This window comes from Erpetoichthys calabaricus, chromosome 4 (assembly GCF_900747795.2).
Source record: "Erpetoichthys calabaricus chromosome 4, fErpCal1.3, whole genome shotgun sequence".
In the NCBI taxonomy this organism is placed as follows: Eukaryota; Metazoa; Chordata; class Cladistia; order Polypteriformes; family Polypteridae; genus Erpetoichthys; species Erpetoichthys calabaricus.
In genome coordinates this window covers 136598550-136621279 of record NC_041397.2, presented here as the reverse complement: position 1 = coordinate 136621279, position 22730 = coordinate 136598550, and the positions used below count along the sequence as shown (strand labels likewise).

The following is a 22730-nucleotide window of genomic DNA, read 5'->3' as shown; positions in this document are numbered from 1 at the left end:
GCTGAAATTTGGCAGGCTCATTCCTTACAGCTTACTTACAAAAGTTAGGCAGGTTTCATTTCAAAATTCAAAGCATAACGGTCATAACTGGAACCTCTTTTTTGTCCATATACAGTAATGGACGGCAGCTCGCTGGCCATGGGAGGAGGGGTAATGGGGGTTGCGTATCGCGTCATCACGCCTCACACGTAATCACGTGAACTGACTGTGAAGGAGAAAGGACGGCCTTATATGGCGTTCGTTTATAAAACAGCGGACAGGCTGTGTAAAGGCAGCTTCACAAAAAAACAGATCCTTAACAAATTGTTATTGGTATATTTTCCCTCAGTTTAAAAAGGTTTTCTTTTCTTCTTAATAAAAATTTAAAAGCAGAACTTCGCCGCTGCAAAGCACGCCTGACTTTATTGAAAAGAAACTAAACTTGCAGCGCCGCCGCTATTCAATGACACTTGCCTGTCGCCTGACTTTATTGAAAAGAAACTAAACTTGCAGTGCCGCTATTCAATGACACTTGCCTAACGCCTGACTTTATTGAAAAGAAACTAAACTTGCAGTGCCGCTATTCAATGACACTTGCCCAACGCCTGACTTTATTGAAAAGAAACTAAACTTGCAGTGCCACTATTCAATGACACTTGCCTAACGCCTGACTTTATTGAAAAGAAACTAATCTTGCAGTGCCGCTATTCAATCACGCGCCGCTATTCAATGACACATGCCTAACGCCTGACTTTATTGAAAAGAAACCAAACTTGCAGCGCCGCTATTCAATGACACTTGCCCAACGCCTGACTTTATTGAAAAGAAACTAAACTTGCAGTGCCGCTATTCAATGACACTTGCCCAACGCCTGACTTTATTGAAAAGAAACTAAACTTGCAGTGCCGCTATTCAATGACACTTGCCTAACGCCTGACTTTATTGAAAAGATACTAATCTTGCAGCGCCGCTATTCAATCACGCGCCGCTATTCAATGACACATGCCTAACGCCTGACTTTATTGAAAAGAAACCAAACTTGCAGCGCCGCCGCTATTCTATGACACTTGCCTAACGCCTGACTTTATTGAAAAGAAACTAAATTTGCAGTGCCGCTATTCAATGACACTTGCCTAACGCCTGACTTTATTGAAAAGAAACTAAACTTGCAGCGCTGCTCTTCACTGACGCGCCGCTATTCAATGACACTTGCCTAACGCCTGACTTTATTGAAAAGAAACCAAACTTGCAGTGCCGCCGCTATTCTATGACACTTGCCTAACGCCTGACTTTATTGAAAAGAAACAAAACTTGCAGCGCCGCTGCTATTCTATGACACTTGCCTAACGCCTGACTTTATTGAAAAGAAACTAAACTTGCAGCGCCGCTCTTCACTGACGCGCCGCTATTCAATGACACTTGCCTAACGCCTGACTTTATTGAAAAGAAACTAAACTTGCAGTGCCGCTATTCAATGACGTGCCGCTATTCAATTACACTTGCCTTACGCCTGATGAGCCAAGAATTAGGGCGAAACACGTGTCGCGTACTCTTTGCATTATTTGACAGTAAACTATTTTCAACCATTCTATGATCTGCTTCTCACAACTGAAGGCACCGTGGCTGATGTTAGCTGACTTGCTGGCCAACCATAAGCATTACCTGGTAGGTAACCACCCATACAATCAGATTGTGATTCAGGCTACGAATGCCATGAATGTAATTACCCCGATCTACATACTAGAGAAAACCTCAATGAAGAAGAAACAGTGTGTAAGCATACATATTAACACATGTGCAATTAAACGTGTGCATTTACGGGGTGATTTCTCAGGCTTAAAAGCTCGCCTTTTATTAAAAAGGTAAATGCAAACTGTTTTCATTCTGAAGGGCACAAACCACATTGGATTTCAGCCGTTAAACGCGAAAATTGTCGGTACACCAGATAAATAAGCGCAACATATTATCAGTTGTATTGTATGCTTACAATACATATAGAAATGTGTTAATCGTTAACTAATAGTATGGGATGGTGTTTTTCGACTCGCGCCTTGATTTAAACGATTCCATGTCTTGGTGGGTTTGCGTAGCTTATTGTCAATATCTTTACACCTGTTTTTAAGACTTATTGACTGAAACGGGCTTTCACGAAAAAACTTTATAAAGTTATAAAGTTACTTTATAAAGTTATTTTACACAATGCTGAAAAATTAATAAGAAAGCTACATATTTTGGCAGCTGCTGCTTTAATTTTTAATGAAATGAAAATTCATGAAATTCATTATTCGCCACGCTCAATTGAGGTCGCACTTTTGAAGCTCACCTTTTTGTGCGTGCCCTTATTGAATAGAGCCGTACAAGACAGTATTACTGTCACAGAAAATTAGACACACAATACACGGCGGCAGCCCACAAAGAACAGTCAGCTCAGCAAGTAAACATCAACAAAAGAAAGGCTGAAAGAAAGAAAAATACGACCAACAAAAAGAATGAGGTCAAAGTACCTTGCCATTTAATATAGACTGTTCCTACTAATGTTTATGCACTACTGTTCTAGCGCCCGTTATTGTAACGGGCTAAATGACTAGTCGTTATATATTTAGTTAGTGCCATTATTCAAGATTGCTTACAAGATCAAGTTATATTAAAATTGTTTACAGTTTTTTTTTTAATGGCACAACCTACTGGTTTAAAGTCCCCTTGTCACTTCACCACCAGAATCCAAAAGTAGCTGAGGGCATTTGCTTGCTTTTTCCTTTCTTTGCTCTTTGTAAGACAGGAAGTGCATCTTTCATGTAAAAGAAAACCCTTAATAGATGAAATGCAAAGTAAGGTGCAATGGAATGATGATTTCTGGAAGAGAAAATGTGTGCAGTGAAACCTGGAACTCTGCGTGGGAAAACATGTACAAATAAACCATCTTACGTCTTTCTTTTCAGATGAGGATGGGAGTGATATTGACCCTGCAGTTCTGGCCACACTCAGAAAATTGCAGGATGGATATTTTGGAGGAGCAAGGTCATTAACTTATTTCATAAAACAATTTCAGATAATTTGGTTTATTCAAAAATAATTTTGTAATATTTTCTTATGTTATTTATATATTGTATAGATTGTTAAAATGAATCAGATTTCAATGCATTTTTCTAACCATCTTAAGCTAATGTGGGATCACACTTCTTTTCAGTGTCAATATTTTGATATATCAATACATTGTTTATGTATGCTGTGCTTTGTATTTGCAGAGTCCAAACTGGAAAACTTACAGGTTTCCTCACAACCTCATTTCTTACTCACCTGAGCTTCCTGGACACAGACTCTGATAACCGGCTCCTTGAGGATGAGGAAGACACATTTAGTCTTGATGATGATGAATATGAAGACAGAAACTATTCAAGGGAGTATGGTAATACAGGTAATATACTCTAGAAATGAAAGTTTTTTTTTTCATTTTAAAATAATTAATAAATACCATGTTTCAGATGAAGTAGTCCATCACAGTGCACAAACATCATGCCAGTTTAAAGTGGTCTATTAAACCAGTCACAGGTAATATATACAAACTCTACACAGAGATTGACTAAGCTGAGATCAAATTTTCTGGAACTGTGAGATTTAAATTACATTTAAATTATAGTATACTGGAGACTAATGGAGTTTATCGCATGGAGTATAAGTCATTGGTTTCAGCTATATAAATACAAATGTATTACCGTTTATCTGTTTTTTGTATTTTTCAGCTTTGTTTGATGTTTTATGTCTGACACATTCAGGATAACATTTTCACAGATACTGTCTTTTTTCAATTTGTTTGTCCATTTGCGCCAATAATGCAAGAACAACTTGGTGGATTTTAAATGAATTTTGCATCTAAATTTTCATTGATTCATCTTAAAATACAGGCTAAACTGTTTTTCAAAAATGTTATCCGGGAAGGGACTATAATGAAAGCTGTGCAAAAAAAAATGTCACTCAAAAGTTGAAGTTCATGAAATATTACATGCATGTTTCTGTTGACAACTTCAAATCTTTACTTTAAGGCCTTTGAAAAAATATATAAAGAAACAGGATTATAATTGGTGGATGTGCAAAACCAAAACCATACTGTCACAGCCAGATGGTTCAGCCACTCAAAAATAGCCATATGTACTTTCATGGAAAATTTGTATTTTTATTATCATTCAAGCAATTTAAAATATTGACTTCATGGAGTTAAAGAATTTCACAGTGGAATCCTAATATAAGGGACCAACACCACATAAACCATGCCTTACTCCAAAATAGCTGAGAGGATGTTCATGAAATGTTGCATGTCTGTTACAGTTAACCCAACTTAATATGAAGAGTGTATGCAGTTTCAAAGACTTTTTCAAGTATAGAGGTTCAATAGAGAGAACAACACGAAAATGGTAGTTTTACCCAGCTTTACAGTACGTGCTGTATCAATGATTCAATTATTCAACAAACCATCCAGTTTCTTAGTGCAGGATTAAACATATATTTGTGAAACCACAGTAAATCATGAAATGCTGTACAAAGAAGTAACATTGATTGTTCAAACCCAACAAGGAGTTACAACAATTATGGACTCCAATCATACACAAAAAGAAAAGAAATACAGTAATCCCTCCTCCATCGCGGGGGTTGCGTTCCAGAGCCACCCGCGAAATAAGAAAATCCGCGAAGTAGAAACCATATGTTTATATGGTTATTTTTATATTGTCATGCTTGGGTCACAGATTTGCGCAGAAACACAGGAGGTTGTAGAGAGACAGGAACGTTATTCAAACACTGCAAACAAACATTTGTCTCTTTTTCAAAAGTTTAAACTGTGCTCCATGACAAGACAGAGATGACAGTTCTGTCTCACAATTAAAAGAATGCAAACATGTCTTCCTCTTCAAAGGAGTCAGGAGCAAAGACTGTCATAAAGGCAGAGGAAAATCAATAGGGCTGTTTGGCTTTTAAGTATGCGAAGCACCGCGGCACAAAGCTGTTGAAGGCGGCAGCTCACACCCCCTCCGTCAGGAGCAGAGAAAGAGAGAGAGAGAGAGAGAGAGTTTGTTTTTCAATCAAAAATCAATACGTGCCCTTCGAGCTTTTAAGTATGCGAAGCACCGTGCAGCATGTCACTTCAGGAAGCAGCTGCACAAAAGATAGCAACGTGAAGATAATCTTTCAGCATTTTTAGACTAGCGTCCGTATCGTCTAGATGTGCGAACAGCCCCCCTGCTCAATCCCCCTACGTCAGGATCAGAGAAAGTCAGCGCAAGAGAAAGAGAAATGTAAGCTGCGTAGCTTCTCAGCCATCTGCCAATAGCGTCCCTTGTATGAAATCAACTGGGCAAACCAACTGAGGAAGCATGTACCAGAAATTAAAAGACCCATTGTCAGCAGAAACCCGCGAAGCAGCGAAAAATCCGCGATATATATTTAAATATGCTTACATATAAAATCCGCGATGGAGTGAAGCCGCGAAAGGCGAAGCGCGATATAGCGAGGGATTACTGTAGTGTATTCCCGCCAAAAATAACAAAAGGTTCGACATTTAAAAAAACATATAACTGTCTACATTCTTACCTTAACCCATTATGCACATATATCCAGGCAATGCCATGTGCTTTACCTTGTTTTAGATAAAGGTTTTGAAAAAATAAGGGGAGCACTTTCCAATAGTACTGGTTCAGAGTTGTATAGGGGCCCCTTTGCTTCTTGTGTTTGAGCCAATTTTGTCCCCACCTACTCACCACACCTTGAATCTCCACTTGTTTTAGTTTTACTTATTGCAGGAATAATTCCTATTGCTATTGGTTAAATTAAATCATCTTTATATATCTACTTATTAAATAAACATTATGCTATAGAGTGAAAAAAGGTTGTCAAATTAATAATAATAATTCTTTATTTATTTGTCACATACATAGTTATACAGGACAACACGCAGTGAAAGATTACAGGGTCCATTATGTACTTGTTTAATCATGTAAGCCATTGTCAGTCAAATCTGTGCATTTATTGTAGTGATTAAGGTAACTTTAATTTGTTTGGTGAGGAACATTGGTGTGAGTAAATTGCTAGGGTATGTGATATTATTTTGAAATGGAATTGGCCCCTGCTTTTTACTCTAAACTGCTGCAGGTGATACCTGCTTTCTATCACCTTAAAACTTTAATTAAAAAATCTATACTTTTTATGAAAAAATAAAGCACTATACTTTTTCCTTTCACTTTTCCACATGAGTGTCATGATGGCACAGTTGGTTAGTGTTGCTATTTCATGGATTCAGCATCCAGTGCCAGGTGATTGTCTGTGTGGAGTCTGCATGGTTTCCCTCTGTCTCATGGGTTTTTCTCCCACATTCCTAAATTCTCTAGATTGACACCAGTATGTGTGCGTGGTGTGTCTGTGGATCATGTGATGGACTAGCAGACAGTCTGGTTCTGTTTCCTGCCTTGCACCCAGTATGCCAGGGGTAGATTTTAGTCCCCATAACCTTGAATTGGATTCAGTAGGTTTGAGAATAACCGACTGACTGGCAACATTTCACCAAAAACATCTGTCCATGGTAAATATCTTTTTATAACAGTGGGGTAAAGTGGTATTAGGCAGTTTTATTGCTTGGTTGCCAGAAACATTTTGTGAATTTCAGTGATTTCCTGTCAGCTTAATTATTTCTTTATATGACTAAAAGCAACATGGAATAGCTATTTAAAATCACCAGGTCGAGAGAGAGATATATTCTCCTGCTAGAGCTCTCTGTTTCTTTTACTGGTTTTATAAATGTTTGTTTGTTACCTACAGCAGTGAGTTCATGTCTGATGAGACACGCTTAAGTTGAAAAAAACATGTTCTTGATGAAGATGAAAAGGCTTAGTCTACAAGAAGCCAAGGGTTCATGTGTGTTTTCAATTTCTTCCTTTTTGTTTGCATTAATCTCTGCCGATATTGCTAATTTATTTTACAGTAAGCAGCATTAGACAATGTTCTTACCAGGGCATTGAGATGTGCACAGCTTCTAAGCAATGGCAAAGTTTAGAGTTCTCTTAATAATGTACAGTATAGAGTATGTATAGGAGGAATTGTAAACCCATTATAGCCTTCAATATAGTTTTACTGGCTGCTTTGTTGCATGTTTAAGATTCACGTGATATAAGCAATAAAGCATCGTAGAAAAGTGGACAAAATATTAATATATCAAACTGTAAGAAGCTTAAGGAAGGTGGGTTAGTGCAACGGGTCACCTCATAATACTAATGTTTCATGGATAAAACTGTTTGTATTATCTCTCCATATTTGTATACTTTATCTCCATGGACTGATGTGCTACATGTTGTACTGCAAGTGTCTTAACAGAGTGCACAGTTCCATTGAATAAAAAAACTGAAAAATAAGTAACTATATAATTAAACTCACACTAGTGCAGAGGTACTCAACTGGAGGTCCACAGTGGCTTTTGCTTTAACCAATTTTTTTAACCAAATTTTTTATTACAACCTATTTATTTTCTACTAAAGAAATACATTTTTGAGCTTAGTTTTTGGTAACTCATTTGTTGTGACTCATTACCCTTAATTGCTTATTTTAGTTTTAAACAGGTGCATTAAAGTTTTAATTGCTGCCTGTTTTCTTAACCAGCCATTAGTTAATAATGAAGTGCAAATAACAAAGCAACCAGCAACATGCTTCCATTTACACTCATGTATATGTATTTTGAATATATCTGTGTTAATACATTTTTTTTAAATAAAGCATTCAGAAGGGAAGGACCAAGAGGTACATATGTGTTCTGGATAATATGGATAATGCTCTAAGAAAATGAAAAATCTACAATGTGATAAAGATTTGTGTTTGTAGAATGAAAGCAATACTATATAAGAAACATCACCTGGATGCACTAGGACACATCATCAGTGATGTATCCTGAGGTCATCGGGCATTTCGGGTCTCGCAACATCATACACCCTCACTCAGGCGACCCAGCCGGGGTTGATCAATCCCCAGCTTGTATTCCAGTAGCGATCCACGGATCAGCCCTCTTCATCCAAAGCCTCCTTGAGGCTTCACTTGTGGATTTAATGGCCCTCTTCTTGGCCGCTCCTGTTATGCCCAACCGTGTGAGGACTCTGCACAGTGAGTGCCCTGCAAATCCTCTGCAGCCAATTTCTATGGGCTCATAGAGTACCCTTCAGCCTCTGACCCTGCACTCCTCCACCAACTCCTGGTACTTGGCATGTTTTCTCTCGTTAGCTTCCTCGATACGCTCTTCCCAGGGCACTGTCAGCTCCAGCATGATCAGCTGTTTTGAGGTCTCTGATGTAATGATCATGTCTTGCCAGAGTGTTGTTGTTATAATTTGCTGCGTGAACTTTAGCTGGTTTCCCAAGTCAGCCTGCAGCTGCCAGTCAGAGGCTGTGTGCTGAGTAGATGTTCTAGAGAGCCTCTTCCTGAACAAAGTGGGCAGGATGGTGTCTCACTCTTTCCCCAGACGTGGAGGTTTGCTGGGCTTGGTAGGGCATCGTAGACCGCCTGCACCAGGAACCGTACACGAAAGAAATCTCCCTGCATGATGTCCGCCCAGGTGACCCTTCGCTGGAGAGTACTCTCCCACCTTGTCCACTCACCCTGTTGCCGGAGTCCTACTGCCCTGCTCGGTCTCTCTTCCTCCACCCCTGATTGGACCTCTTCCTGGAATAGATGGATTCTCTACTTGCCCTGGGCCTTGCCGACCTGGGTCTTTGGGAAGTAGCCCAGACCTGCTCTACCTGTTGCCACGGTTCCCACCAGAGCCTTCTGTCTCAGGCGTGACTCTGCCAACTCCACAGCCTTCTCTGCCCTCCATTTCCTGCCTGTCCTCATCTCAATGCCAGCTGCTGACACCTTACAATTCTTGCAGTCCCTGTACTGTAGGGCTTCTCTGGTGCGTGCTACCATGAATTCTTCCGTGAGGCCGCTAAATGGTACAGTGCTGTGGTAGTGAGGCTGCGTGGGAGTCCCAGCCACCTCAGAAGAGAGCTGCCAGTCTTCTTTTAAAGGGACTCAACTGTTGAAAACGGGACTGCGTATGCCAGCAGAGGCCATAGGACCCGGGGCAGGATTGAGTGCTGATAGATCCAGGCTTTAAACCTACCAGGCAGGCCAGACCTATCAACCTTGGTGAGCCATGTCCCAAGCTCCTGGGTGGATTTCTGAATAGCAGCTGTGTCTTTCAGACTTGAGTCAAAGACTTTCCCCAAACTCTTGACTGGCTGCTCTGTGATGGATGGGATGACTGTTCCCGCGATAGCAAATCGATACTTATTAGTCACCTTCCCCTTCTTTAGTACCATGGACCTTGACTTGGAAGGCTTAAAACTCATCCTTGCCCATGTGACGAGTCTCTCAAGTCCTTGTAGGATCAACCTGCTCCCTGGGACCGATGTTGTCGTGATGGTTAGATCATCCATATATGCTCTTATCGGTGGCTGTCGTTCACCCGATTTAGTCAGGGGCCCTCTGCATTCTACTTCGGCGGCCTTGACTACCATATTCATGGCAAGGGCAAAAAGAATAACGGAGATGGTGCACCCTGTTATTATTTCCTTGCCAAGCCAATGCCAGTCTGATATTTCTGACCCAGAAGTGACCCTTATCCTGAAATTGTTATAGTAATCCAGGATCAGATCCTTGATTTTTCTGGGAACATGGTGGCGATATAGTACGAGCTCAACCAGCTTGTGTGGTATAGACCCATAGGCATTGGCCAGGTCCAACCACAACACAGCAAGGTCGCCTCTGTTTTCATGAGCCTCTCTGATCAGATGAGTTACCACACCTGTGTGCTCCAGGCAGCCAGGGACTCCAGGAATCCCCCCCTTCTGGACAGAGGGGTCGATGTAGTTATTCTTGAGGAGGACCTCTGTCAGTCTTTGGGATACGATGCTGAAAAACACCTTTCCTTCTACACTCAGCAAGGAGATCATTCGGAACTGGTCGATGTTCCTGGAATTCTCCTCTTTAGGCACCCAAACTCCCTCAGCACACCTCCACTGGTCAGAGACTTTCCCTCTTCGCCAGATCACCTTCAAGTTCTACCATAGGTACTGGCGAAGCACAGGGCAGCGCTTATAGACAAGGTAGGGTACGCCGCTCGGGCCTGGATTAGAAGCTGATCGGGCTGCCTTGATGACCTCCTCAACCTCCTTCAGACTTGATTCACCCAACTTGAATGCTGTTATTAGGAGGGCAGGGTTGATGAGGGCTTTGTTGGCATCGAGATCTTGATACCTCCTAGGATTGCTCAATGTGTCCTGGAGGAAGCACATGAATACCAATTCATATAATTAAACACCAAGTTACAAAATTGGTTAGAATTAAAACTGGCAGCCACTGCAACCCTCAAGGACCACAGCTGAGTATCCCCTGTTCTAGGGAAACAAAATATACCTCAAAAATCAGGTATTGAAAAAAGTTAATAAACCAGAAGATAACAAGTGTAATCCAAGCAATAGTTCAAACAGATATGTGTTTATTATGAGAAAGTGAGAAACAATTTAACTAGTGGAACAGTTCTCATAAGTGCGTGACATAGATTTCAAGGATTCTACAGTAAATTACAATATATTGCATCTATCTATCTATCTATCTATCTATCTATCTATCTATCTATCTATCTATCTATCTATCTATCTATCTATCTATCTATCTATCTATCTATCTATCTATCTATCTATCTATCTATCTATCTATCTATCTATCTATCTATCTTCAGTGATGTGAAGAAGTTAAAAGCATTATATGCAACATGACTATGAAACATCCTACTACTATAGCCCAGCTTAAAATTGTCCCTTACATCCCACCAGCATGATCTCCCCTGTGACACTAAAGTATAAGTCTACCACAGTATATTTTCTTTTAGAAATAAATATTTATATTACATATACATATGTGTAAATATTTTCTTTCCTTAGAACATGTCAAGGATGAACTGGATCAGTATATCAACCACTTACTACAGAGTACAACTCCAAAATCCAATCTTCCTTCTGTCTGCAAAATTCCAGGACAGCAACATCTGTTCAGTTCAGAGCACACCACACGGGATGTCTTCTCCTTGGTGGCCAAAGCCAAGGGCCTTGATGTTCCCAGTATGTTAAACCATAAGATTTCTTATTGTAAAGGCATGCTTTGAGAGGGTTAATTCAGTTCTCAGGGAGCTGGTGGAGGTGTGACACATAAGAATATTTTTTAACTCTTTATGATTCTGTTGCTTATTCAAAGTATGGTAACAGGTGTGCATTGCAATTCCAAAGTAAATACATAAATGTGGCGCTCGTGTTTGACAAGAGGATAGTAGCCTAATAAATCTGAAGTCACATATATTTGTAAAACAGAATATAGTCTGTTGAGTGAAAAACATTTTGAAAAAAATACTCTGGAGGTTTCTGGTGCCTGTGTTTCATATTAAGAATGTTTTACCATATGCTGCTTGCTGCTTCGTGTTTCAGACGTCTCAAGGCAATAATTTATGTTTCTTTTTTCATTAATTGTCATTTGACTTTATTTGTACTGCAACAGTGTAGAAAAATTTGAAAACTTGCGTACCAGTTTACTATAATTTACAACTTAATGCATGAGACTTCTTTCCTACAAATCATTCTTTCTTTTACAGAAATCTCAATGTATTTGCCAACGATAAATGTTTTGAATAAGCACCGTAAGTCTCTCAACTTGTTGGAGGCTCCCCATCCACATCATGCTAAGGTTAGTTGGGTTAGTTTCTACTGCATTTTGAAAGATTATGTTTTTATCAGAACTTGTGAGATGTGTTAGTGACACAACACTACTTGTAGCATTGATGAATTCTTAAATAAATTAGGCAGAAAGGACATTCTGCTAAGGTGGCTGATCTTGTACCTGGTTCCTTGATTTAGTACATAACATAGCATAAGCTAATTGACCAAAACAGGATCACAGGTGGCTGGAGTCTCTTTTGGGAGCACTGAACACAAGACAGGGCACACTTACACTCAGACTCACAAAGGGTCCATTTAAAGCCACTCACACTTAGGGAGAATTTGCAGATTCCACACAGTCAATAATTGGGCATGGGATTCAAACCCAGAACACTGGATCTCTGAAGCAGCAACACTAGCCACTGTGCCACCCATGAGCTGGGAGCCAGTCACATCAGCATTGGGTGAAGGGCAAACAGCAACCTTTGGGTAGGAACCACTCTGTCACAAGCCACAGTCACATTCACTCAAAATGGGTCAAATTTATAACTGCCAGTTAACTACATGCCAAATTCTCTTGTGACAATCCATGGAAGCAAGGAGGGAATAAGCACTCTCCATACATAAAATGACAGGGCAAAGATACAAACCCGGTGTCTTTGAGATATCTACAATAGTTCTACAACTATTCTTAAAAGAAGGTTGATTTGTACAAATGTATTCTTTTATAGTTTATCTAAAATGGATACCCTTTTGCTGTCAACATTTTCTGTCACAGTTTATATTTCTCTAAATATGCATTCTAAAAGTATAGAAATGTCAGCAAATTGTTTCATTTAGGGTCATCTACTTTCAAATGCAACTGCCACTGTCATGGATTTCTAATTGTTGTGCTTTTAAGAATTCCTTTTTAATTATTCTATACTGTACATGTGTTATAAACTGTACATCCTAAATCAATGGTTAGTCACAGTGATTAAAGATTGGTTTCATTTATGATGTGTCATAGCACCTGTCATTCATTTGGAGGTGCTATACTAAGTTAATAAGCACTTTCTAAATCATTATAATAAAGCTGGGTGACAATCACAAACTTTGGAGTTCAGCAAGCCAGTGCAGAGTTAGGTTTACATGTTCTCCCCATGTGTACATTGGTTGTCCATGTACATCCCAAAAGTGTACAAGTTAGGCACATTAGTGATTTTAATATGGCCCTACTTGAATGATTTACCATTTACCTTGCTTGAAAAACTTCCAAGATAGGTAGGAATCCCAAATCCCAAACTGACAATGTCATATTACACTGTAATACAATTGAACTGTATGTTACCTATGCCACATAACAGTTAGTTAAAGTCATCCCACATCTTGTCATCTCATCTTAGTTTGCCAAACTTTCTTTTTGGTTGGGACTTTTGGTTTAAGCAACTACAGATTAAAGCTGCTAGTGCCATTGTTCAAGGGTGAACTAGATTAGTGAGATAAACAGTGACTGGGGAACATGAAGATAAAGTCTTTACATTGAATTCATAAAATCCAAAACAAAAGGAGCAGGGCGGGATACAGTCATTAATTAAAGATTAATGCAAATAAGATTGCAAAAACAATTATGAGGTATGAAGACAAAATTAAACATAATATAAATAACATTTGCTTAAACAAATTCAGGTTACAAAGATGCCAAAGTCTATCCCAGCAAACCCTGTACAGATTATTTTGGAGTTAACAGATAATGTATACATAAAAGCAAAGATCCTGAACATAATTTTGCACTTAATTTAGTTCAATTTAACCTAGAGTTTGGAATCCAGCTATTGCCATTTATGTGTGGAGTTTGCATATTTTTCTCAGGTTCTTTTGGATGTTCCTCTGGATACTCTAGTCTTCCCCATTCATCCTCAAGTCATGTTGGTTAGGTTAATTGGTATCTCTAAAGTGGTACCTTTTGATTGTGAGTGGGTGTGTCCCTGTTACTGACTGCCTCCTTATCCAAGGACTTCCTAACTTGCTGTCAGTGCATTTGGGATAGGCTGTAGACTCTCACAACTGTAACCTGGGCAAAAAAATGAGCATTTTAATTACAAATGTTAAGCCCAGTACAATAACGAACTGAATGATTTAAAAAAATTAAACAACTATTTTTTTCAAGGTCTATGTGTATTCTTATCCTTTGATCTATACTCTATAAATAAGGAATTGGTACAGTATAGCCTAAGTAAACTCTGTTTTTGTCTTTGTTTCTGAACATACCATCTGTATATTATATTATATTACTGTATTGAGGATTACTTGTGTTTTGTTCTGTGTATTGTATTGTATATACCCCCTTCTTTTTGACACCCACTGCACGCCCAATCTACCTGGAAAGGGGTTTCTCTTTGAACTGCCTTTCCCAAGGTTTCTTCCATTTTTTCCCTACTAGAGTTTTTTTGGGGGAGTTTTTCTTTGTCTTCTTAGATAGTCAAGGCTGGGGTGCTGTCAAAAGGCAGGGCCTGTTAAAGCCCATTGTGGCACTTCTTGTGTGATTTTGGGCTATACAAAAATAAATTGTATAGTATTGTATTATATTGTATTTCCAGCTTGTAAAATTCTGATTAGTTTGATGCAACTTGCCCCTTCTAATTCCATGGTAATTTATGCTTAGAATATTACTTTCATTTTTATTTCCTTGCTTTTTTCTGACTATAGTTTTCAATTTTTCTTTTTTTATTCAGGGTTGATGTAAGGTTAAAATGTAAACCTGTTTTACATCTCCCTTTTTCACTTAATTTTATTTCGTTACATTTCCAGCAGGACCATGGATGTAATTTGAATTTACCAATGGATGCTCATGGAAATGTGGACTGCGAGTACTTGGTGCAACAGTTAAAGGAATGCCCAACATTACAAGACCAAGCAGATATACTGTATATTTTATATGTCATCAAGTAAGCCATGAAAGAATTTTAAAAATACAGTTTTTTTAAGGTGGCATGTGTAACAGGCATTGTTGCTACTGTCTCAAAGCTCCAGGCATTTGGTTTTGATTTTTTTTTGATCACACTGTTCATGTAAAGTAAACACACTCATAGTGTGCAAATTTTTTTTTCTGAGTTTTCTGATTTACTACTAGAATTTACTTTACTTTATGTTAGGTTGCTTGGTGATTCTGTTGGTGGCTTAGGGTTCCCTGAGATGTATTGGTATCACATCCAGGGTTTGTTTGCACCTTATTTTTGTTTCCACCATAAAACATTCCAGCACCCCTTGGCCCTACAATAGAAAATCAGGCTTAGAAAGTGAAGGGCTGATATTAAAGTGTTTAAATTAAAATTGTTCCAGGCTCCCGCAATAATCATGGCAGAATTCCAAAGTTTGGTTTTGATGGCAAATAAACGAAACATGTACTGTAATTCCATCTTTGGCCAGCAATGAAGCTTAGCAGATACCATTTATCAAACCATGTCATTAAGCCCATTTCAGGTCATCAATGATTCTGAGGCACATACAGTACAAGACAGAATGTTGTTATAGTTACATTATAATCATGGAACTAAGGTTGCATCAAAGTATTCAAGTCAATTCTTGGAAGGTTGAAAGATTGTACATATAAACAAGTGACATGTGTAGCCATAGATAGGCTAAAAGATATCTGGAAAAGTCAATGGACAAGGACATGAATTGTTCCTATTGCCAGTGCCACACATAATAGAAAGATGCCATGCATAAAAAGTGTCATAAATTCTAGGTGGTGTGGCTGAAATATATGCAAATGCTCTTGAATTAAAGTCTTCAAAGTGCACTTTCATCACGTCTGAATTGTTTGATTTGTAACTTTAAACTCTGGAGCAGAGGGGTAAATCAAGGAAATATATGTCTATGTCTCAACATATATGGAGGGCACTGTATTACTCATATATCTAATGTTACATTTGTTCATTAAATGAACCTACTTAATTCAGTATTAGGGTTATAGGGGAACTAGTTTCAGCAATATATGAGTGAAATGCAGGAAACAACACTAAAGCACCAGCCCATTACTGGGCTTTCTAATGATATAATCTAACTTAATGTTGCTGTACTTTCCTCTGACTTTTATGTTTGTGTTTCAAGTTTTGTCATATTATAGACCCAATTCAAGAGCACTTTACTGGAACATCTGAAAAGAATGCCTTTCCATGCAAATGTATTCAGTCCCTTGACAAATTTTCTAATTTTACTGAATTCTACATTAAAATTGTGTTCACTGTAATATTTTTTAAATCACCAATAATTTATTAATTTGACATTGTCATACTGTGTTGTTTAGTAAAATTAGAGAAGTGGTGAAGGAACAGAATACTTGTGCAAGGCATCATATGCATTTGAATTTCAGTAATTTAACATGAATTCCGCCAGGTCAAATGAGGAGCCTAGAATGAGATTTGAATATGTGATATTATGATTTTAAACTCAGTAACTCCTAGCTTTTTATGTAACACCTCCTACCTTTTTCTTAGACTGTTCAAATCACATTTCAAATCTGCTGAGACCTGTGCCCTGATCTTTCTTTATATATTTGATCGATCATATGTTAACTTTTTTTTGTACAGGGGCCCAGAGTGGGACACAAACCTTTCAAGCCAGCATACAGTAACAGTTCACAGTCTACTTTGTGAGCTATACAGTAAGGCAGGAGTCAGCAAAGAGTGGGGACTGATCCGCTACATCTCTGGCTTGCTTCGGAAAAAAGTTGAGGTTCTGGCTGAGGTACAGTTCAGTTTTTCAAAAAGTAGCAGATAAACCCATTCATTCCATTCTCTACCAAGATTCACTTTTATAACTGGAGTAAATTGAAGTTGAACAAACACACAACTGTACACACTCATGGGAAAAGAACCCTGATTCACTTCCCAGGTGCAGTGCCATTTCTATAGTATTTGCATGTTCTGTCAATTTCTCCTGTACTTTCCAAAGCCCAAAAACATGTTAATTTATGTTTGCAGCCAAATCTAAATAAACACAATTTGTGTGTGTGTTTTCCTTGCAGTAGACTGGCTTCAAGTTATAATTGGGTGCTGCAGTAAAGTGGTAGACAAGCAGAGCCTTTGTGTCCAGTTGTTACTGTAGGCACGCTCTTAAACACACTAATAATAATAATAATACATTTTATTTATACAGTGCCTCACTAGAAGGATCTTATCAAACACCTGTAACAAGGAAGTGCAATAAGACTATTTAATAATAAAATATTACTTAGAATGCTAACCTCTGACGAGTTTGATATTAGGCCATTTTTTAGCATATCTTCTGTTTGCATTTCAGGGCAAATGCAGTATGCAGTACAAATGATCTATCTATCTATCTATCTATCTATCTATCTATCTATCTATCTATCTATCTATCTATCTATCTATCTATCTATCTATCTATCTATCTATTGTTTATGAATAATCAACATTAAGAAGTCTCATTGATTATTTATGGTTATGTATGTTTAGTCAGTTGTAATGTTGTTAATGGCATCTTGGAATTAAAAATTGTTCTTGAACATTGTGGCCTCAGCTTTATTGCTTTGGTACCATCTGCTATACCTAAAAGCTGAAAACAGTTTGTGGTGGAGTATCTAAATGGCAATGGTCTTTCTGTCTGGATCATTGTGTTACCACACTGCTGAGAGTAATAAAGCCTGGACACTATCTAAAGTGCAGGGATCAAACTTAGAAGTATCTACTTACAGGCTGATAATGTTTTATTTGTACAAAGTTTTACTGTTGGCATGGTGTTACTCACTGTTGCTTCCTAAGATTCTGAAAGCATCTTCCACAACCACCATAACTTATTTTTTACCATATGTTTTAAACATTTTGTCTCATAATATCCACATGTAGAGAGAAATGTGGAGGAAGGGAGTTGAAGAGAGGGGTAAGTTAATACAACGTCAAATAATAAAATAAGAAAACAATGGGGTGGGCCACATTTCTCTGCTATAAGTGGTTGAATCATAACTATTAAATGCTCAAGAGTAATGCCAAAAATAAACAGGATTACATGATGAATTTTCAGAGATTACTGTGTCAAATTATACTCTGTGCTACGGGACACTTATATGGACTGTGGACGAAAAAGGCACACTGACAGCAGGCAGATAATATTTCTTTAGTTCTCTTTATTATTCATTCGGAGTCACAGTAAGTAGAGATTCAAAGAGCATAACATATTGCCGCAAAGCTCAGTTTGAACCCCCTAATAAAAGTTAGGAGGGTTTTTTTTATAATTCAGCATCTCGTGATTAATAAGACAGAAAAACATCCTTATCATCTAAGTAGAGTTAAACAATATGTCTGTTGAGCTAAGCATTACCTGTGTTCTCAAAGCTAAGCACAGGAGAGATGCCTTGCATAAACTACATGTACTTTTCTGCAGCCTTGTGACCTTGTCCCTGAGACATTCACTCTGAGAAAGGGAAAACAAGAAACAGCTTAGATTTTATTCATGTGGACACTATTTCTCCTGAACCCTGGAATAACATATTTTTGTTAGTTCATAAGCCAAAGCGTCTCTCACTGGCAAGTTACAAAATAGTTGTTATAAAAATTCTACTTTACTAAACACAGAAAATACATGGTGCTGAGGAGAACATTCTTCTTCTACAGGACTGTAGGACACCAAACCACAAAACTTCCTTTCATTGCCCCCTGATGCCATTGCATCCATTGTTCTAATTTTTCATGTTAAATACCTCAAAGAAAAAACTGTGAACGCTCTGCTATGTACACAGATAATAAGTAAAAAATATCTAGTCTCATAGTAATCTCTGAAAATTCATCATGTAATCCTGTTTATTTTTGGCATTACTCTTGAGCATTTAATAGTTATGAATCAGCCTCTTACAGCAGAAAAATGTGGCCCACTCCATTGTTTTTCCTTAATTTTACTTTACAGTTATTCTTGTACACTCTGCAATCCATTTGTAGAGGCCTTATGGCTGTTACAATTAAAGAAGTTATATGATCTCTATATTACTATGCAATATTTGTCATATTTTGGGCATTGCTAAAAAAATCTTTCAATCTTTCATACTGCTCATTTGAAAACTCTTTTTATTTTTAACATTTGTCCTGTTAAAAGCAGTCATGTGCTTCTTATTTTATATTATAGGCATGTACGGACCTTATCTCTCATCAGAAGCAGCTGACTGTTGGTCTTCCTCCAGAGCCTCGTGAGAAAGTTATTACTGCGTAAGTATTTTTGTAATTATGATTTTTATATAAATGTGCCTTTCAGTTTGAAATCAGGCAGATAAACCAGAAAACTTTCACAACACGTTTATAAAATAGGATGGCATAGTGGGTAGCGCTGATGCCTTGTAGCAGTCCTGAGCTGCTCAGATTCACAACTTCGATAGGATGGTGATTAATTTATTTTTTCGGTGGGGATTCCAGGAACACATCCACTCACAGACAGAGACACAAAATAACAAACAAATGTGTAAAATATATATTAAGTGAAAAATCAGTTAATAACATCAAAAATCACACATCTCACTCAATCCCCTTTAGTGATGTAAATATTACACACAACAGTCAACTCCGCAATAAACACTCACAACAATGTACTTATCACAGTTCCAATGTGGCAGAAACGGATGAAAATGGTATGAAGCAAAGATGATGATGACAATCCCAGGATCACCTTCCATAAGAAATTAAATAAACAGTCTTACCAGTAGTCCTAAATGGCGAGGGGTGAGATTTGTGGGAACGCTCCCTCCAAAGATGCACAACGACTAATCCACCATTACAGGCAAGAACGAGACAGTCCATTCATCCTTGTGAGAAACGATCCAGGGTATTAATGACTTCACAGTTGCTACGAGGGGCGGGATACACAGAAACACAGACCTTTCCCTTGCTGCTTCGCCAGTCCCTTTTCAAGTTTCCCCCAGGCCCTTCTTGTCCGCATCAGCCCCTGCACCCCTTTCAGACATCCAGTGAAGGCAATCCCATTCGGGACTGCTGGGAAATGGAGTCTTTTCAGGGGTAGCACTGCTACAGGCTCATAACTCTTAATCCCTGCATTCAAGTCCTGTGTAGAGTATACCTGTTCTCCCTATACTTGCTATTTATCCATACAATGGACTGTTTGTACCACTGCCTTCGGGAAAGCGGTACAGAAACATAAAAACACGTACGAGCAGACTGAAAAACAGCTTTTTCCTCAGAACTGTGAAGTCCATCTGCCCCTGCTGATACACACACATACATCTACATCTACCCCTAACCTGCCCCCCTGTATTGACATGCACACGCACTTTCCCTCGTAATCCTCCCTCAGACCCAAGCACACAGATCACTGGTCTCTGCAGGCGTACTACCTCAGGAAAAGTCTGGGCTTGATGATGTTTTATTGCTGCTGTCTTTTATACTTATTATGTTTATTTTATTATTTATAGTGTATTGTGTATTTTAAGTATTCTGCCTTGAAGCCGAGTCCTACCAACAAAACATTTTGTTATGTGTATGCATAATGACAATAAAGAATTCTACTCTACTTATAGTAGTAGAAGGGTTCAAAACATACAGTAAATTAATGATAATTATTGTGAATACACTCAAAAATTTAAGTCATAAACCAAGAAACAATAACTTGTCATTTTTTCATATATTTTCTGTTCCCTTAGTGAAATTTACAATACAGCAAAACTTCACCTCAAATGTTTCTTTATACCACAACAGAAACTGTATATACCATGGATATTTTTAAATGAACAAATTTTCATCCATCTTTCCATCAACTTTGTCTTCTGTGATTTTTTTGCTTTTTCTTACATACAAGCGTACACCTGTGCTCACTCACAGTGATCCAGTTTGGTATTGCCAGTTAACCTAGTATGCTTGCCTTTGATATGTGGGGTGAAAAATGTAGTGCCATCCATACAAAACCAAAGAGAACTTGCAAACTTCACACAGATAGCGATCAGGCAAGAAATCGCTCCTGGACTGGAACTGTGAGACACTATTAACACTTTTGTCAGCTTAGAAAAGTCTATTGCATATACTGCATTATTTCAAATACCAAATATGTTCTAGGTCTTAAAATACTGGACATTACTTTTACTGCAACATTATGATATCATTACTATGAGTATCCATGAGTGTACTGTATGTCTGGAAGTGTGCCTGATCATAAGAATGTATTGTATAAAAAAGGAGAAACTGCACATTTGTACTATCCAGGCCTGAAAAACAAACCTGTGTCGAGAAACTCTAAGGCAGCACTGTGCAAAATATGAGCATATTGTGAATAATATTTTTATTTGCTACAAAATAATTCCTACGTGTCTTTCTAACATGTAGACCACTGCCACCAGATGAGCTGAACAAACTGATTTATGAAGCCAGTGGGCAGGACATAAGCATAGCAGTTCTTACCCAGGTATCATTCAAATTTTCTGAACCCATGCCTTTTGAATTTGAAAAGTTTAGTTCCAACATGTGCTAGTTCTTTTTTTTACTTTTATGACTTGTATTACTTTTATTATTTTATTGCTAGCTTGCAGATACAAGTATTATAAAATGTTACACAGTAGAATAACATAAGCATCTTAGCATTTCTAAATAAGATTTAATTGATTTAAAAAGTTTTGGAACTAAACCTTGTTATATACAAATCTAATAATATATACTACGAAAATCTTCTGAACTGAAAGATACATTTCAACTCTCTTACCTATGGACCTGCTTCTGATCATATAAGCTGACCATTTGTTGCTCATTCTTCAGTTGGGCTTATTACTGTGCATTGCATTACTCATGTTCTCCATTTTCAGTATGTTTGATGAGCTTTCCTCTTGAAGTTGATTTCCTGGCTGTTTTTTTTTTAAAGCTAGGCTTATTGAGGTGCATTACATAATTGTGCTGATTCTATAGTGTATCAACCTTAAAGTTGATAAATATACTACATTAAGTAACTTTTTATCCTTTCATCATAAGCAATTTACTGCTGAAGTCCTTAATACAGTCCAAAATCACAAATATCTCACATGCATCTACAATTGTGTATAAAATCAGAAAAAAAATTAAAAATACATTTGAGAGAAAGGGGAGAATTATGCTTAATGATAATTCTTACTTTTGTCACTTTTAGGTCTTAGTAGTATATTTCAAGTTTAAGAAAGTGGTTTCACAATGCAAATAAAACTGTAGTTTTAGCCTTAGGACCAATAACTAGATGGAACAATTTTGAAAACTTGGTCAAATGTAATTATTTTTATTTTCATTTGTGCAGCATTATTATCACATTATAATCTAGTGTCAGTATTCCAGCCTCTATTAAAAAAATGGTAAACCACTCTATTATACTGTATTTCATGTGGAAATTGTTATGGATTTCAAATGGACTTGCTCCATACATGCTTTAAGGGAGAAATTAACAGTTTTAGGGGACTGCTTTCTCTAGCAAAAAATATTAAATTTAATTTCTGAAGAAACACTACATTTGATCACTTATGTCAAAAATTAAGTTGTACATACATACATAATTGAAAATAAACAATATAGCAAAAATCAGTTGATTTTTTTGAGAAGCCAGTCAAGCCTTTCTTCTATATTTGCATTAATGGGTCATTTATTTCCAGTGACTTTATAAGTTGCTTTTCATATTTGATTATCCTATGCAAGAGCAGCTGCTGTGATGCATTGTTGGAACAAGCAAGTTCAGAAAATAAATGAATAGATTAAATATCAGCCAGGCAGAAATTCAAGACATATTTTGACCTGCTTAAGAAAATGCAGGGATTTTAAAAGTAAGTCCCTTTCACAGCAGCATTATATATGTTAGAAATAAGGCTGATAGTCCATTGCAGGGTACACTCATCCCCCAACCAATCTAACATGCCTGTTTTAAAGATGTGGAAGAAAAATTAGAGCATCCAGAAATAATTAACACGTAACTGGTAGAATATCGCAAATTCACTCCGCCAATGATTTTGACCTAGTCTGTTTAAACTGCGAGGCAGCAGCAGTATCCAATATGTAAATTTTAAAGTTGTGACTTTTTTTGGAAGAGTGCATAAGA

General features: G+C 37.7%; 1 protein-coding gene across 4 annotated transcripts in view; it reads left to right on the top strand.

Moving 5' to 3' along the window:
• The window catches only part of phka2 (phosphorylase kinase, alpha 2 (liver)), a 148441-nt gene that overhangs the window by 107291 nt on the left and 18420 nt on the right, over positions 1 to 22730 (top strand). For 3 of the 4 annotated variants that reach the window (XM_028799826.2, XM_028799824.2, XM_028799822.2), the window contains exons 17-24: positions 2919 to 2997; positions 3225 to 3394; positions 10929 to 11105; positions 11630 to 11721; positions 14484 to 14620; positions 16265 to 16421; positions 18813 to 18892; positions 21011 to 21089. In XM_028799826.2, coding sequence (XP_028655659.2) covers positions 2919 to 2997; positions 3225 to 3394; positions 10929 to 11105; positions 11630 to 11721; positions 14484 to 14620; positions 16265 to 16421; positions 18813 to 18892; positions 21011 to 21089 — 971 coding nt within the window. The remainder of the gene's footprint in view (positions 1 to 2918; positions 2998 to 3224; positions 3395 to 10928; positions 11106 to 11629; positions 11722 to 14483; positions 14621 to 16264; positions 16422 to 18812; positions 18893 to 21010; positions 21090 to 22730) is intronic. The other variant, XM_028799823.2, reaches the window with a different exon arrangement.